The sequence below is a fragment of the Lycium ferocissimum genome, chromosome 9, assembly GCF_029784015.1.
Source record: "Lycium ferocissimum isolate CSIRO_LF1 chromosome 9, AGI_CSIRO_Lferr_CH_V1, whole genome shotgun sequence".
Taxonomy (NCBI): Eukaryota; Viridiplantae; Streptophyta; class Magnoliopsida; order Solanales; family Solanaceae; genus Lycium; species Lycium ferocissimum.
The window spans coordinates 32,123,184-32,138,155 of NC_081350.1; the positions used below are offsets into that span (position 1 = coordinate 32,123,184).

Below are 14,972 nucleotides of genomic sequence, written 5' to 3' on the forward strand. Positions count from 1 at the left end.
TCAGGTCATGTCCTCGGTAAGCTGGACCTGCGCCATATCCTGTCTAATCACCTCTCCCCAATATTTCTTCAGCCTACCTCTGCCTCTCCTAGAACCATTCCTAGCCAACCTCTCACACCTCCGCACTGGGGCATCTGTACATCTCCGCACATGTCCGAACCATCTTAGCCGCGATTCCCGCATCTAATCCTCCACCGAGGCCACTCCCACCTTGTCTCGAATTACACAGAGGAAGCATAGTATAAATTGTCCATACAATTAATTCGTTAGACCAATAAGTTCATTGCATGAATAATTCAACTTGTGTGCTTGTCACTTGCGCAATGTACCTAATATGCTTTCCTGGAATTTCCTCTGATCCCCATCCACTCCCTCGAGGAAAAGCATTTTTATTTCTCAACTTTGTTTCTGTGTTAAGTATCCCACATTGGTTGAGGTAATGAGTTGTCTCCTTATATAGTCTTGGAAAATGCTTACCTCCTGAGGTGTTTTTTTTTTTTTTTTTTTTTTTGTGGAGTTAGGCCAAGGTTGATTTTCTTAATATGGTGCAAGAGTCAGACCCATCTCAATTCTTGGTTTATGCAATGTTGGGTCCCCATGTTATGTATCCGCACTCCAGATGTCCACCTCTCGCCGTGTGGGGACCCATGTTAAATGTCCCAGGTTAGTTGAGAGAATAGGTTTATGCTTCTTATATGGTCTTGGGTAATCTTCCCTTTATGAGCTAGTTTGTTGGGGTTGAGTTCGACCCAAGGTCCATTTCCTCAACATTCTCGAACTACAGAAAAGGATGAAAAGGAAAGGAGAGCGTAGAAAAACTTCCATTCCCTTGTTTTGTTTTAGGTAACTACCAAAGGTTTTGATTTATTCTTCAGTGCTGAAGCCAAACATGAAGATACTAACTCTTAAATTTCTTTACTTCTATATTGGATAGAATATCATAGTATAACAGTTCATGTCATTAAGATTATTAGCTTGAAGTTTCTTATTCCTTGTCAGTTTATTACTTATCTTGGGATGTGTTTAAGTTTGTCGTCGTTCAACAAACTTGAAAATTGTGGACTCCGACAATTTATAAGGTCTGGACCTGAATTGACTCGGTTCTTCTACAAAATGGAAATACTATTTCGCAAACTGACAAGGAGTAAGAAACTTCATGTTTATCTGCTCCTATTGATGTCTTGGAAAGGCTACCTTAATGCAACTTTTACTTTCACCTGCTTGTCACTAACAAATAAAGGTCAAACTCGATTGCAAGTCATTGAATACAATATATATGTAAGCTTAACCTTAAATTAGATGTAATGCTGTCGACCCTTGTTAAGTAACAATGTGAACTTATATGATATATAACAGTAGTCATGTTCTGAAAGTTATGAGAAGGGTCTTTCCATCACTTTCCACAGTTTATATCTCAAGTATTTTCAAGAATTTTATCTCATTGATTGTCCTGCTTGGTGCTTCTCTGTAAATGCAGACATAGAAAAGGAAGATCAGCTTCTTGATCAGTTGCTGCATTTAAAAACTGTAGCTTTTGAGAAGTCGGAAGCAAGTCGGCAAGATATTATCCTCGTAGCATCACTAATTGATCGGATACCTAATCTTGCAGGATTGGCACGAACTTGTGAGGTGTGCAATCACGTTGTTGTTTCTGTGCTTTGTGGATTTGGGTGTTTGTATGCACATGCTTTTGTAGTTTCAGGAGGTTCATTGTTCTTTCTGATTGACTCGTAACAGGTATTTAAAGCATCTGCACTGACCATTGCTGACAAAAAAGTAATGAAAGACAAGCAATTCCAATTGATCAGGTATTGATGGTATTACTGCATGTGCTTTGGCTTTGCTTTAATTTTTCACATTGCAGATGCAAAGAAATCTGAAGCAAGACAGGGTGCAGTGAAATGGATGATTGATGAGATTTCTTGCCTTTATATAGAGCATAACTAAATTTTTCTATCTCCTTCGCGTTAATATAAATGAGGATCTGATGACATCCTTGAATAGAATAAAGATGATGCGGTTGCTGTTGCACAATTGAAAGTAAAACTGGATTGCCTGATATAATGAACTAACCCATAAATTCTTTGAAGTCTCTTAATATTTCATGTCTCTGTGCAAAAATTAATGGAGTATGCCTGTGCACTTTGACTTCTAGATTAACATTGTGGTCAAGGTGATTTTAGTGAAAGGAGCTGCGTGTTTACAGCAAATGGTAACAAAATGTACAAATCAACTGAAATTGTCTTTTGATAAGTAACATGAAGAACCAACAAAATAAGCATCAGTTGATTAATATTAAATGAACCTCCTTGATAAGTACTTCGGAAGAAAAACTTCAAAGACTTTTCTTGATTGGTAAAAAAAAAAATAAAAAAAAAATAAAAATACAAGGAGAACTTGAAAGAACCGAGTTAGCTGGACTTGCAAATTCTCCATGTAAAATTTTGTTTTAGTGAATTGGAATTTTAGATCAGTATTACCAATGAATGGGTAAGTACATTGATAGAGAAAGAATGTGTTCTCTAAGTGGGAGAGGAAATGGTTGGTTATACGGATAATCATGATTATGGGCACCTTTGCAATTGACTGGAATTAATTGCTGTATGTGTAGTGTAACTGCAGAGAAATGGGTACCCATTGTTGAAGTCCCAGTTAGTAGCATGAAAGTTTTCTTGGAAAAGAAGCAGCAAGAAGGTTTCTCCATCTTAGGTCTGGAGCAAACAGCAAATAGCATTTCTCTTGACCGATACGTGTTTCCTAAGAGGACGGTGAGTTTCATACGTTCAACATGGTGGTTTCGTCTTCTTTCCTTGAGTGAAAACTATTGTGAAATAACCTGCACCAGTTTGATGTCAACTATTGTCAACATGGTCCACATGCCATGTGCGTAAATAGTAAGACCAATGAAGTAGTGTACCCTTCTGTTTTCTGTTAATTTGAAGCGCTATGTTATACCAAGTATCAATAACTTTTTATTGTTTATAATATTGTATACCATGTGGTTTGTATAAGAAATGGTTAGGAAAAAAGAGTGTGCTACTGCTAAACTGGAAACGTATGTATCACCAAGTTGACCATCACACCAATCTTTCGTGAAGGCACAAACTACTTTTTTGAAATTTCTCTTTCACGAAATGAATTGAAAGTTGTGATAGTAAGTAGTTTTAGATAATTATTCTAGCCTTTGGAAGTTTGTGACTTTGTTACTGATTTTGTTCATGATCCGTAAAATAAATTGATATATTGATGTTATTCATGATATCCTCAGGACAGTACCTTTGTAATGAGTCTGATGATTGGTTGAATACATGTAGGTCTTAGTCCTTGGCCGAGAAAAAGAGGGTATACCGGTGGACATAATTCACATTCTGGATGCTTGCATCGAAATCCCGCAGTTGGGAATAGTTCGATCACTCAACGTTCATGTCAGTGGTGCCATTGCACTTTGGGAATACACTAGGCAGCAAAGATCCAGTAGCTGCTGAATTACGCTACAAAATTTGCTTTCCTCTGGAGTGCAAGTAATTAGCCAGCTCAATCCATTTTTCGATCCGATGATCTTCACCCTAGGACTAACTCTGTTCGGCTTGCCTTGATTGCCTAGCTAATGCTACTGTCGCAAGCAACCTCTGAAAGAATAGGGAGTGAACGACCCTTCTATCCGCAAGCAACCTCTGAAAGAATAGGGAGTGAACGACCCTTCTATCTAGATGGGTGATTCCGTTCGGCCGAGCAAGCTATATAGCTAATTGTTACTATCATCCTCATATTTACTGTATAATTACGGGTCACGTATGTTATCTAAAGAACAAATTTATATGTACCCCCTCAGTATGTACCATAGTGTTGTTCTTGAGGAGCTCCAATTTTGTGTTGTGAATGTCCACTCTGCAAGCGATTTGAAGCTGAGGGAACAATCCACCATCCTTATGTGTTCTTATTGAGTATTAGTTTTTTCTCCAACAAGTTGTATACAATTTACTGCCAAGTTTTGATATCTCAATGAAAATTTGCAGGTAATTGCTTCTTGTTTTGAAGTATATCTAAGGCTGATGATTAGATATTTTCTTCCCTTTTGTCTCCCCGTGCAGCCACCATAACATTAAGAGCTGATCTCTTACTTTAGGCCTTATTTGATTTTGTTACCACTTATATACTGCAGAGAATTGTCAACTTTATTTAAGAGTTACTGAGCCAGTTGATTTCTCAGGTTCAAATTTGATTCTACCTATGGTCTTTGGGTCAAGTTTGCAATTGACTCGAGCAAAGTCTACTTTAGGCAAATGAGACCTATACTTCAACTAAAACCACAAGGTCATAGCGAGCACAAACGAAGAAATTCACATGTGTCTCCTTAAAGAACATAGTCTAGGGGTTGAAAAAAAATGGAGTGAGAAAATTGTGTGAGAAAAACAGAAAAAAAGTGCAACTCAAATTTGCAAGACAATGGCAAAGTTTAGACAAGAACAAAAAGGAAAAAGAGAAGAAAGTCACTGAAATAAGGCCTGCCCATCCTTGGACAGCGGTCTCGGATTGGAGCCTTGGCTATGGAGTCATCTTTGGTAGAAAGTACTTTACTCCCAAGGTGTACTTTTCGACACGAATTCAGATTAGTCGAGCTCCAAAGTGGATACTAATTACCTAGTGAGATACCAAATGAAAAAAGCCAATGCTCTTGTAGCAAATTTGAAATTTGTAGCAATATACTTATCCTAGTGGGCAATTAGCATGAATGCATGATCTACTCCTCAAAGCTAGAAAATAAAGAAAAAAAGAAGAAAAATCCCCAAGTAATAACCCATTCCACGCATGAAGAAGGGGTGCAAAACCAAATGAACTCGGATGGTGGGTTGAAAATGAGAAAATCATGCATGCAAAACAATAGTCTTTTAAAGGTAGCTGCTTTGCCTTTCCTTTAATGTTCAATACACCATATCTCTAGTAATGGCAACCATGTTAACCTTCATTGCCCTCTCTTTTATCACTACATGGGAGCCCTTCATGGCAAATGCAAAAATCTTCATAGTTCTAATGAAAGATGCCCCTTTTGTATCTACAAAATCAAAGTAAGAACTCTTGACCTGATTTAGTCTGGCCATTAAGCATGCATTCTGCTTTATTATTGCTTATTATGCCTATCTTTTTTGCAGGAATTTTGAAGATATTGATACATACAAAGAAAACATGAGAAAACAACATGACATGCTTCTAGGATCTCTCCTAGAAAGAAGTGTGTATACCAAAGTTTACAGCTATACTCATTTGATCAATGGATTTGCCATCCATCTGACATCTGCTGAGGTAGGCATTTGAAATTTTTATTAGCCAGTACAGTCAAACCTCTCTATAACAATCATCCTATTACCTATAACAACATTTCACTATAATGGCCAAGTTTCTTTGGAGCCGACTTTCATATTATGTTATATTATATGTTCTTTATAACAGCATTTCGCTATGCCAACCAAAAAGTATCCGGATAAATGACGTCGTTATAAAGAGGTTTTATTCTATTTGACTTTGACTTCCTCGGGACTGATGTCTTAAACATGTTCTTGTTTTTGTTCTGTTGACTAGCTAAATGTTCAAAGAAATGTAAGTGTTATAGTGCTGCAGGCCCTTGATATTCTGCAGAATGCAGAAGGCGTTAGAGCCATTTATGAAGATGTGAAGATGAAGAAGTTGACAACACATACACCTGACTTTTTAGGACTTCGTGCTGGTGTCTGGCCGAAATTAGGTGGCCCTATGGCTTCAGGAGCAGGCGTTGTGATTGGTCTGATTGACACTGGAATCAATCCATTCCATCCGAGTTTTTTATCTCAAGCATCAAATGGTGCTGGAAAGGGTACAGTTGTGAAAAGTGGAAAATTCAAAGGGAAGTGTGTCACGGGGGATAGATTTCCAGAAATAGCCTGCAACAACAAGATAGTTGGAGCACAATATTTTGCAAGAGCTGCAACTGCTGCTGGAGAATTTAACACCTCTCGTGACTATGCTTCCCCTTTTGATGCTGATGGACATGGAAGGCAAGTGACTTAATATTTAGCATGAACTGCATACGTAGGAGTAGTCTTCTTCAGTACCTTTTTAACCATTTTTGTTTTGTTTTATTTGATATATTTGAACGATAATACCTGTTCATAATCTATAAAAGATGTTTCAAAATAACAGCCATACAGCATCAACTGCAGCAGGAAATCATCATGTTCCTGTCATCGTCAACCATTTCAACTATGGCTACGCAAGTGGTATGGCTCCAGGAGCAGGGTAATATGAGTTTAATTTTCCATCTTTCTATCAAGAATTTCACATGTGAAGTTTGATCTTAATAAAGAAAAACCATGCTGCATCTTCTAACAGGATTGCTGTGTATAAGGCCATGTACTCTTTTGGAGGTTTCATGTCAGATGTTGTGGCTGCAGTAGATCAGGTTAAAAATTGCCAATGAATAGTAAATACTAACATATTATGCACCTTTCCCTTCTTTTCTAAGATTTTTACTACTTGTTAATTGAAGCGGCTAATACTCCAATGTTGTATTGGGAAAACATTTTTATCATTTAGGCAGTTGAAGATGGAGTGGATATACTAAGCCTTTCTGTAGGGCCAGCAAGTGTTCCTTCCGGTCCTTCTGCTTTCCTCAATGTTCTGGAAATGCAGCTTTTATTTGCAACAAGAGCTGGTGTGCTGGTTGTTCAAGCTGCTGGAAATGGCGGTCCTTCTTCAACTTCCATTCTTTCCTTTAGTCCATGGATCACAAGTGTTGCTGCCTCTACTACAGATCGTAGATATAACAATTCAATTGTTCTAGGCAATGAACATAGCTTCTCTGGCAGTGGCCTTTCACGTTAAGTCCCCTTACCCCTTAGATTTTCGCGTTATTTATATTCTAGTGGCTGTTTCTTCCTTTTTGGTCATTGAAAATGTGGTCTTTGCATCTTACTTTGCAGCCCCAACGCTTTCAGGAGTGTATTTCCCACTTGCTGCTGCATCTGATGTTTGTAAAGGGAACACTACTTCTGCTCTCTTGACAGTAGAGAGCTGCCAGGAGACAGAACCATTTGTTCGAACTTTGGTTCATGGGAAGATAGTAATATGCACGTATACCTTTGATTTTGAATCAGAGGCAGCAAGCATAGCCACTGTTGCTGATACAATACAAAAAATCGGGGCTGCTGGATTTGTACTGACAATGGACCCTGATATTGGTTCTGAACAAATTAAGGGAGCTACTATGACTTTGTCGGTACCTGGTCTAATCTTAAACAACATGGAAGCCTCCACGGTATCAATCTCATTTCCATAACCACCAGGAACAGCATGAATGGTTTCATCTGAAACCACAATTAGTAAATATTGTACATTTCTTGGTTCAATCTCCAAGAACTCCACGATTTCAAAAAGTTCTACTTGGGGTGTTTTGGTACAACGGAAAATGTTTTCTTGGAAAACAAGTGGGTTTCTTACTTATTTTCTAATGCTTGGAAAGTAAGCAAAAAAATAATGTCCCAAGAGCATTTATATGTATATATCAAAACATTATGGGGTGGGGAGTGGGGGTTCAGGGGTGGGGGTGGGATGTTCAAGTGATGGGGGCCTTGAGGGTGGGAAGGAGATAATGAACTTGTAAGCCCACTTATGGAGCTTGTTTTCTCTACTTCCATTAGAAAAGTCATTTTCCTCATTTTTAAGAAGCCTGTTTTCCTCAGAAAATGTTTTCCAAAACAATTTAACCAACCAAACATAAGAAAATTGAAAAACCTAATCTCTATAGCAAACCCTCCCTTAATCTATAGATTGAACAATTTTATCAGGGAACAAGATTTCTCTAAGAAATAGTTTTCACTGGCCTAAGAAATTACTTGATAAGACTGTTAACTCTGTATTAATTCTGGTACTCTTTGTTGTCTGGTGCAGGCTCTGCGCGAATACTATAACTCGAACACATTAAGAAGTAGAAGCGGAAAGGCTATTAGTTTCAGAGCTACAGCAAGAATTTTAGACGGGAGAGAAGCTAGTTATACGAGGCAGGATCCAGTTGTGGCATCGTATTCATCTAGAGGTCCTGATGTGAACAATGCACTCTTAGACGCCGCTGACGTCCTTAAACCAAACATCATGGCTCCGGGATCCTCGATATGGGCTTCCTGGAGCCCTGCTAGTGAAGGAGATCAATACATCAAAGGTATGATTATACAAATGCAGCTCATTTGACACACTTGGATAGGGGTACTCAAAAATTATCTGCCGACCACCTATATTTTGGTGCCTTTTTTTTTTTTAATACCGTCATGCCTTTCTATAACAGCCATTTTCTATAAAAACATTTCACTATAACAACCATCCTCTATAACAACATTTCACTATAGCACGCATCCTCTATAACAATATTTCACTATAACAACCATGTTTTCTATAATAGCCATCCTCTATAACAACATTTCACTATAACAACCATGTTCTATAACAGCTATCCTCTATAACAACATTTCACTATAACAGCCATGAATTCTCTGAAACCTATCTTTCATGTTATGTTAGATTATATTGTTCTCTATAACAGCATTTCGCTATAGCAGCCAAAGAAATATCGGAACAAACAACGTTGTTATAGAGAGGTTTGACTGTATCAATTATTTTTTTTCGATTGGAGGTTTGACTGTATCAATTATATCTGATCTCAAGAATGTTATTGAAAACTTGTCCTTTTAACAGGACAGAATTTTGCACTATTATCTGGAACGAGCATGGCTACTCCACACATTGCTGGAATTGCTGCTCTGATAAAACAAAAGCATCCCGGGTGGAGTCCTGCAGCCATTACATCTGCAATGATGACAACTGCAGATGTAACTGGCCGCTCTAGCACCCCAATTTTAGCCCAACAAACCAACCAGCTGTCTCCAGCTACTCCGTTTGATTTTGGAGCCGGACTTGTCAATCCATCTCGAGCCATTGATCCTGGACTTGTTTTTAAGGCAAGTTTTAAACACTACGTGCTATTTTTATGCTCAGTTCCAGGAGTCGATGAAATGTCTGTAAGACGAGCAGTTGGAGTTGGATGTCCGAATAAGAAAAAAGCATGGTGCTCAGATTTAAACACGCCAAGTGTGACAATTTCAAATTTGGTAGGCTCGAGAAATGTGATCAGGAGGGTGACTAACGTGGGAGGTGTAGATGAAAAATATGAGGTGATCGTGCAAGAGCCTCTAGGTGTGAGTGTTTCTGTAACACCAAAAGTGTTTAAGATCATTGCAAATGCTTCAAGACATATTAACATTGTCCTAAATGCAACTCAAACAACCAATGTTTACTCATTCGGCGAAATCGTGTTCCAAGGTAACAAAAAGCACACGGTTCGCGTGCCTTTAGCTGTGTTTGTAAGCAGCACTTTACAGTGATGATGCTCTTGTATATATCTTCAATAAATAAAGTTTTGCATTTTAGCATACACTGTAATCAGACTAAGATTGACTGTAATGCAGTTTACCTAAATTAGCGAAATTCATTCAGGTGACCTTCTTCTAAATAGGGGAAAGAAAAAGAAGTAAAATGAAATGAAAAGGGAACATGCAAGTAAGATTTATAGCAATTATCACTCTTCAGTTTGTTAATTGATGGACCTTTGAACACCATGATTGTTGGACTTAGGTGATGAGTCTGTTCATCGACGACTGTTTCGTAGCGAGGCAAAAAATTTGGAGAAAAGGCCAGGCTTTCTTTGAACCTGAAAGAAAGTGAGTGTTTTTATAATGCAAAGATTGCTGGAAAAGCTAGAATTGTTTATTATAACTTGTAAGCGAGTGACTTACTTGAAAACTTTTCACCATGGCTTTTATTTTATTGGTTTTAGAAGCCATATTCTTCTTTTTCTTGGATTTCTTATTCTGAGACGTGAATGATCTGAGGAACCTTGGCATAACAAATTTCCAGTTTCCCATACAAGTTGGAAAGGTTACATGTTTGGGCTTGTTTTTCACTGCAACAATCTGGAAAAATACTTCTGGACTGTAAGAATCAATGCTCATGTGATAGATGTGTTAAAGATGGGTTACAAATACTTTTATCGTACAACACGTTAAAATGTTCTGATGGTGTAAAAATTCTTTACACTGTCAGTGTAAATAAGTTAAATCCTTCATGAATGCATATATTAGTGAGATTAAACCTGAGAATTCTGTCTTTGGACTGGCTTTGGAACCAGAGGTGTTGATGGCTGTGATCGAGGCGAAGCTCGAAGATTTCTTGAGTATTCAAGAAGCTGAGCTTTTCTATTGTATCCTCCACCATTAGCAACATGTCTAACATGAAGATGTTGATGGTGCTGATGATGATGATATTTGTTATTTGTTGAACTGCTCCTCCTTTTTCTTGGCCCCTCTACAAGAACTGCCACATACACAGTTCTTTCTCTCAAGTATGTTACCTAAACAATCCAAAAAGAAAGAATCAAACATCACTTTCTCAAGAAAATTTCAAAAGAAGACTAAGGTTGATCATAGCACTAACCATTCTTGTCGGCATTTTCTTTTTTTTTTATTTCTATAATGGGGTTCTTTTGTTTTTTTGTTTTTTTTTGTTTTATTTATAGTGGTTGTAATTGTGATCCATTTTCCAGAACCAAGGGTCTTTCTGTAGTAACCTCCGTGAACAACTGTCGTTTTTTGATGATTTTTCCGCTTCTCGCAGCTGCTCTTTCCACACCTTCAGATATTGGTTTTGGGTGGGGGTTTGTGTTATTGGAAGAAAGAGGGAGAGAAGTATAGGTGAAGAATTTGGAGATAAAAAGAATGTGAGTCTAAAAGGTAGAGATATGAAATAGGAAAATGTTGGTTGATAGTTTATTGAAAGTGGAATGCAGGCCAAAATAAGAAAGATAGCCAAGTCTTAATTCATTGTTAAGATCGTAACCGAATATATTAAAATAAGGAAGGTCCTTCCAAATATGAAATCTAAATTATGATTAAGATGCACAATTTTAAAAATAAATAATGAATTCTACTTTGAAAAGGAAGTACTTTGTTATTTGCTTTGTGTTTACTTTTCTTTCTCCTTTTGTCTTTATCATTTGGGTGATGATAAAGTATAAAATGATGTATATGGTTAGTTAACAAAGACATTTAAATCATTAAACTTAATGAATCAACCTAGGTGGATATTTTATGTTGTGCTAGTGTTACCATCCTATTCATGTTTTTGTTAAAAGTCTATATCAACCACTCGTAGATTATTTTTCCCTCTAATTACTGTTTATAAGCAGCTCAATTTTCACTAGTCTGGTAAGGTGCCAAATTTAAAATATTGGAAAAATGGATTTTCTTAATTGATGGGATTTTTTAGGTTTCAATTTTTGTCCACTGATAATAAAAGCTAATTGTAGGTAGCCATCTACAATGAACATGGTCGGGTAACTTAAAAAAGAGGATAATTAATCTATTGTAACTGATCACAGTAAACTCGTAAAAATTCTTTGCACTACAAGATATAAATAAATATTCCATTTAATTTACCAGGACTATACATGCTCAGCCAAAAAGATAATGCAAGATTTAGAAAGTGCAGCTTTCCTTTTCTTTTCCGCAATCAGTGTGCTTAATATGTTGTTCGTTGTTCAGATTTTATAAGAGAGGAATGGGATATTTCAGTTGCCTCTAATTTTTGTCCACCTGGCTTCAAATAATTTCAGCATTAAAGTAGGTCCATTTTCGGAGAATCAGTTGTACCATCTGATAATTACACCCCAACTGTTGAATCAATGATCTTTTGGCATGTGGAAGACACAAAATAAACGTAGTTTTCCAAATTAAATGGAAGTGTATTAAATAATGGGGCAACAGATTGTTTTAAAAAAAAGTTGAATATTTCTTTTCTTTGGTAAGTAAAAGCTCTATTTACCAAAGTACAAATCAACAAAAAGAGAGCAGCAGAATTTGGACAGCAGCTAATATTCTTCCAGTTCCAGATGATCTCGTGTTAAAATAAAGTGAAGGCAACTTTAATGACCAAACATTTGGGTAGTGACTCTTTTTCACAATAGTGACATAAACGTTAAACCATGAAGGAAGGAGGGTCCTCTTCCACCTAATAAACAAATATCAGTTTCTTTATTTTCATGGTAATCTAGTGCTCAAAAACTACGAGTGAATTGATCAATTCTGGACAATGATTACATCAAAGAATCATTAATAACAAAAAAAATAGAAATCAATCAATCTAACAAGAAATAGATTGGAACATAATAAGCACCAGTAGCCTATTGAGTTAGATCAGTGACATGACTTTCATTAGCTCCTAGCGTAGCATATCTGAATTCACTATAAGGTTAAGAGTGACTTACTTACACTGAATAACCTTCACTCTAGCAAGTTGTAGGACAAACTACATTCAAGAGGAGAAAGAAAACTTTGAATAGAAGGATCAGTGCCCCTAGGCCTTCGCAGTCCTGGAGTTTGTGATGAGCTCTACTAGAAAGAAAATCTCTTCTATTCATAGATGAAATCCTATCTAAGGGCCTTTGTTCCCCTTAATTCCGTTACAGTAGCAAGAGGTTGTCACAGAACTTAACATATAACAATCATTAATACAAGAAAATGACACTTCTAAGCTTTGTGATAGAAGAGCCAATCAGCCAATTATAGGCATTGGTGACCAATTCTAAAGTCATTGCTAGTGCTTTTTTCCCTTAATTTAAAGACACCCGGGAGTCCACTGCAGACTGACCTTTTGCCAATAAGAAGCTATCTGTTCCAAACCTGAGTAATAAACAAGAAGAATAGAGTTACAACATCTGCAAACAAGGTTCCAGTTTGAAGCATGACTATGCCATCTGACAAAATAATATCATAGATCAGCTAAAAAGTTGTTCACTACATAGGGGAAAAAAAATCATAGTCAAAAACAAAAACAAAAAAAAAGAAAGGAAAGAAGATACATTAAGAACTAAAACAAAATGGTGAATACAATTTTCCGCTCCCTTCTGACTAGCATGGTGCCATCACCTAATTGCAATTTTCCGAATATATGAAAATCAACACTTATGTGAGAAATGTGTTCAAGAGTCCTTTGAACTGCTTGAGTTCTCGTCTTGCCAAGATGCTTGCCACTGCTTGTCATAAAAAGTACTCTCGTCTACCAACTTCTTGAGTGTTTCTATATCCTCATTCTTGCGTATCAGAAGCACACCAGCCACAGCTACAAACAATAGTGTTTTGCAAAAGAAGTTGCCCATTTGGTCAACTAGGCCTACACCGGTCAAGCTATCCACAAAATAGGCCATAAAGAAGCCAACCATCGCAGCACGACCTGCATTAGATTACGTACTCAATTAGTTGATCAGTTTAGTAAAGATATATTTAGAGCTTTGTATTTAAGAAATAGGGTATAAGCAAACCATTGAGAAGTTCAGCTTCAGGAAGATGGAATCTCTTCATCCATGCCCACCATGGAATAATGGAGGTGTCAAAAAGCACAGGAGCTTCATTACTTGATGACTCTGGGTTATCTTCCAACCATTTCCTTCTCCTAACCTCTGCAGATATAGCCATTCAATTGTTATTGAATCAAGCAGTTTCATATCAATGACCCAAAAAGGAGGCATAGAAAAAGAGATACAGACGATGTTTGCTATTCTTTATTGCTTCCAGTTGTACCATAAATCGAGCTAAGACAATTATATGATTGGGACACACGTCTATTATATGTACACGGCAAGGAAGAAGGAATGAGAAGTTAAAAACTTTACGGTGTATTACAGCTTTTGAATAACATTGGCTGACCATAACCTTAATTCAAAGACATAGCAACTGAAATGAAGGAAAAGCAGCAATAAGTAACAGCGTTACTATTAAGAAAAAAACCACATAGTTTGCCATAATGCGTCAATTATCTACAAAATTCTGCCTCGTCATATTCATTTGATAAAAGATTCAAGATAGTGTATCCAGCATAAGTCAAAGCATCCTTTCCCCCAATAAAGGAATATAATTAGAACTTTATCAAAAAGGAAAAATATCAAAAATAATCCAACTTTGGTCATGAAAGAATGCTAAATAACCCCCTTTGCTCCATAAATTATAGTAGAAAGTTCTATTTCTTGGTTAATTCCAGTCTTTTTAATGTTCACCAGCTCCCCTGCTCATGGACTAAAGATAAAATTACTGGAGCCACTTCTTAACCATTTTTTCCCTCACTGTATAGTTCAAATATCAGTACTAAACGAACTCTAGTACTAAACAAACTCTTCCATGTTATTCAACTAAGGAAAAAAAAAATTGTCGCTACTCGAAGTATCACCAGGAACAGCATTCATGTGCAGCCAAACTGAAGTACAACATTGGTAATCATAAATCAAATAATGAGCTACAAGAAATGGATGTCAACAACAACAACAACATACCCTGTGTAATCCCACAAGTGGGGGTCTACGGAGGTGTAGAACTTATCCTCCGCTTAGGATAAAGCAATAACAAAGCAGGTCAAAAAGGAAAACGGAACAGTAATTACAATAAAACAGTACGCTAAGCAAAGAACAAGACACACTAGAAAGTAACATAAATCGAAGGACAATAACTACTGCTCTCTGTCCCAATTTATATGACACACTTTTCTTTTCGTTCGGTCACAAAAAATGACACATTTTCTAATTTGACAATAATTTAATTTTAAACTTTACCATTTGATGAGGTATAAGCACACAAATATCTTTAACTTATTTTAGACCACAAGATTCAAAGATTTTTTTATTTCTTAAACTTCGTACTCAGTCAAATTACATCACATAAATTAAACGGAGGGAGTAGTAAGGAAGGAAGAAATGCATGTCAAAAGAACAAATACCAAAATTAGTGTAAAAAGGAGCCACAGGCAAAGCAGTTAAACCAAAGACTCACCAGCATCAATAACAGAATCCCAATTAGTCTCTCCATTTTTCTTAAACTGGTTCAAATCCCAAGTCCCACCAACCCATCTTG

At 36.9% G+C, this 14,972-nt stretch overlaps 4 protein-coding genes across 9 annotated transcripts in view; 2 read left to right on the forward strand and 2 right to left on the reverse strand.

Annotated features, from left to right (window-relative positions):
• LOC132030292 (uncharacterized) overlaps positions 1-4,020 on the forward strand; it is a 38,867-nt gene extending 34,847 nt beyond the window's left edge. For 5 of the 6 annotated variants that reach the window (XM_059419863.1, XM_059419861.1, XM_059419862.1 and 2 more), the window contains 4 exons: positions 1,478-1,629; positions 1,738-1,808; positions 2,612-2,768; positions 3,315-4,020. In XM_059419863.1, the coding sequence (XP_059275846.1) occupies positions 1,478-1,629; positions 1,738-1,808; positions 2,612-2,768; positions 3,315-3,485 (551 nt within the window). In that variant the 3' untranslated portion in view covers positions 3,486-4,020. Of the gene's footprint in view, positions 1-521; positions 833-1,477; positions 1,630-1,737; positions 1,809-2,611; positions 2,769-3,314 lie in introns of those variants that run through there. The other variant, XM_059419866.1, reaches the window with a different exon arrangement.
• A 440-nt stretch (positions 4,021-4,460) lies between these two features.
• On the forward strand, positions 4,461-9,562 carry LOC132069407 (subtilisin-like protease SBT2.5). The gene is made up of 9 exons (XM_059462759.1): positions 4,461-5,066; positions 5,151-5,301; positions 5,617-6,029; positions 6,175-6,270; positions 6,364-6,433; positions 6,568-6,850; positions 6,954-7,288; positions 7,921-8,188; positions 8,719-9,562. Exons 1-9 carry the CDS (start codon positions 4,945-4,947, stop codon positions 9,402-9,404), a joined length of 2,424 nt encoding a protein of 807 aa, XP_059318742.1. The 5' UTR covers positions 4,461-4,944; the 3' UTR covers positions 9,405-9,562.
• On the reverse strand, positions 9,416-10,712 carry LOC132069408 (uncharacterized). The gene is made up of 4 exons (XM_059462760.1): positions 10,513-10,712; positions 10,172-10,429; positions 9,816-9,992; positions 9,416-9,730 (listed from the first exon to the last, which is right to left on the reverse strand). The coding sequence occupies exons 1-4, from the start codon at positions 10,525-10,527 to the stop codon at positions 9,668-9,670; spliced, it is 513 nt and encodes a 170-aa protein (XP_059318743.1). The 5' UTR covers positions 10,528-10,712; the 3' UTR covers positions 9,416-9,667.
• A 2,096-nt stretch (positions 10,713-12,808) lies between these two features.
• Positions 12,809-14,972, reverse strand: part of LOC132031808 (light-harvesting complex-like protein 3 isotype 2, chloroplastic) — a 9,780-nt gene continuing 7,616 nt past the window's right edge. The window contains exons 2-4 of the mRNA XM_059421709.1: positions 14,892-14,968; positions 13,394-13,531; positions 12,809-13,305 (exon numbers count right to left, since the gene is read on the reverse strand). Coding sequence (XP_059277692.1) covers positions 13,055-13,305; positions 13,394-13,531; positions 14,892-14,968 — 466 coding nt within the window. The 3' untranslated portion in view covers positions 12,809-13,054. The remainder of the gene's footprint in view (positions 13,306-13,393; positions 13,532-14,891; positions 14,969-14,972) is intronic.

Excerpts from the sequence above, each read along its gene's own strand:
- LOC132069408 (XM_059462760.1), bottom strand. Across the intron at positions 9,993-10,171 it reads TCCAAAGACAGAATTCTCAG|ATTGTTGCAGTGAAAAACAA; the intron begins GTTTAATCTCAC and ends GTATTTTTCCAG. Across the intron at positions 9,731-9,815 it reads CCATGGTGAAAAGTTTTCAA|GTTCAAAGAAAGCCTGGCCT; the intron begins GTAAGTCACTCG and ends ACTTTCTTTCAG.
- LOC132069407 (XM_059462759.1), top strand. The coding sequence starts at position 4,945 with ATGGCAACCATGTTAACCTTCATTGCCCTCTCTTTTATCACTACATGG. Across the intron at positions 6,030-6,174 it reads GATGCTGATGGACATGGAAG|CCATACAGCATCAACTGCAG; the intron begins GCAAGTGACTTA and ends TCAAAATAACAG. Across the intron at positions 6,851-6,953 it reads CTCTGGCAGTGGCCTTTCAC|CCCCAACGCTTTCAGGAGTG; the intron begins GTTAAGTCCCCT and ends CTTACTTTGCAG.